The sequence below is a fragment of the Morone saxatilis genome, unplaced genomic scaffold (assembly GCF_004916995.1).
Source record: "Morone saxatilis isolate NCDOM2014 unplaced genomic scaffold, NCSU_SB_2.0 Contig7, whole genome shotgun sequence".
Classification (NCBI taxonomy): Eukaryota; Metazoa; Chordata; class Actinopteri; family Moronidae; genus Morone; species Morone saxatilis.
The window spans coordinates 9,567,989-9,569,695 of NW_023340246.1; the positions used below are offsets into that span (position 1 = coordinate 9,567,989).

At 46.2% G+C, this 1,707-nt stretch overlaps 1 protein-coding gene across 2 annotated transcripts in view; it reads left to right on the forward strand.

The window, feature by feature from the left end:
- The first annotated feature begins 307 nt into the window (after positions 1 to 307).
- The window catches only part of si:ch211-57i17.1 (uncharacterized protein LOC565010 homolog), a 12,331-nt gene continuing 10,931 nt past the window's right edge, over positions 308 to 1,707 (forward strand). For both annotated transcript variants that reach the window (XM_035678211.1, XM_035678212.1), the window contains exon 1: positions 308 to 706. In XM_035678211.1, the coding sequence (XP_035534104.1) occupies positions 399 to 706 (308 nt within the window). In that variant the 5' untranslated portion in view covers positions 308 to 398. The remainder of the gene's footprint in view (positions 707 to 1,707) is intronic.

Here is a 1,707-nt window from a genome sequence, read left to right on the forward strand (position 1 = left end):
TGATTGAACTAATATCATATTTTCCTAAACATTTTTCTTACTAATCTCTAGGCAGTTTTGAATGAAGGAACCTCACTCCTGACATGTAGAAATGAGTGAGTTTGTCTTTACTGCAGAGGAGGTACAAGATGTGTGGGTCTGTTTGCCTAAGATGGCCTCATGAACACAGTTAGCATCTCCTGACTGAACATAAACAGCACCACAACCATAGCTGATATGGGTTTGTTTTGCTCCATCTGAAGGGGGAGGGGCGTGCAGCCTGACGTCACTACGGACCGCCCCCTCCCTCCCTCTCTCTCTCTCTCAGTCTCTCGCCGTCTCGTCAAGTGTCTCGAAGCCGAAAACAGTGCACCATCGAGGGGTTTAACTGGCTGTCAACCGAGCTCCTTACGGCAGTCATGGCGGCGCCGTTAGCCCACTTCGACGAGGACTGGCAGGACTTTAACGAATTCAAGCCGTCCTCGGCGTCGGCCGACCAGCTGGACCAGCTGAACTCAAACGTGGGCGATTCGTCGTCGGGCCTAGACGATTTCTCCGACCTGGACAACAGTTTCTCCGGGGAGATCTGCAGCTTCAAATCGATGGAGGACCTCGTCCACGACTTCGACGAGAAGCTGACAGTGTGTTTCCGAAACTACAACACCGCGACGGAGAACATAGCCCCCATTAAACCCATCTCAGAGGACAATTACTTGAAGGACGACGAGTGAGTGTGGATTTTATGCGGGTTTTTATTTACGCTAACTTTTAATCTCTTAGCTAACTAGCTAGCGACGTTAGCCTCGGCAGGCTAACCGACCGTCGGTGTTAACCAGCGAGTCTGTAGCTGCAATCAGTGTCGTCCAAAGTTTACCTTAGGTAGTGCATGTCTGTGATACCTGAATACACTTCACGTCCTTTATTATATTTAAACATTTATTATAACAGCATGTCTTTAACCTGTTTCATTATTTGACTAAGTTACCTTGAGTTGAAGTTTACATTCACATCTGGAGAAAGCAGCAATACTTTGCAGTGTCACAAATGACAAATGCAACATTTGTCATTGAAGGGGTGAAGTAGGAGTTTGTATTTATCTACATTAGTGATGTTGCTTGTGTTTAGTCTTTGTGTGTGTGTGTGTGTGTGTGTGAGGGGAGGGGAGGGCTTATGCCACGTTACCAATACTTGATTTGATGCTAGATTGGTTGATTTTAAAACTATTAAAGCACTGATCCATAAACTGTATTGATTGTATATTCAGAGGAAGCATCTGTTGATCCCTGCACACTTCGCTCTTCGTCCTGTATTTGAATGAATGAGGCAAAACATTAGTGACTTGAGTTTTATGAGCCCTGCTGTTTCCTCTTTCTGCAAACAGACACAACACGTCATGTTTCATACATGTACTCGCTGCTTTATGAAAGGTTTCACAGTCAGCGCCTGTTCTTCCCACCTTCACAGCCCTCCTTATCTCAGTCAGGGGTCCCCAGCAGTTGTTGTGTCTCTCAAATGTCACAGCCGCACGTTGACATGACAACATGCTATTACTCCTCAGCATCTTGTCACATCAGTCCCACACCGAGCATGGACGTCACTGTAACTACAGAGCTGTGTGGGCTGCATTAATCACCCTCTTCTTGCCTCTTGCCTTCTTCTGCTTCTTCTTTTTCTTCTGCCTCTAACATTGCACCATTGTGATACCGTTGGATCGGATCACATAATGGA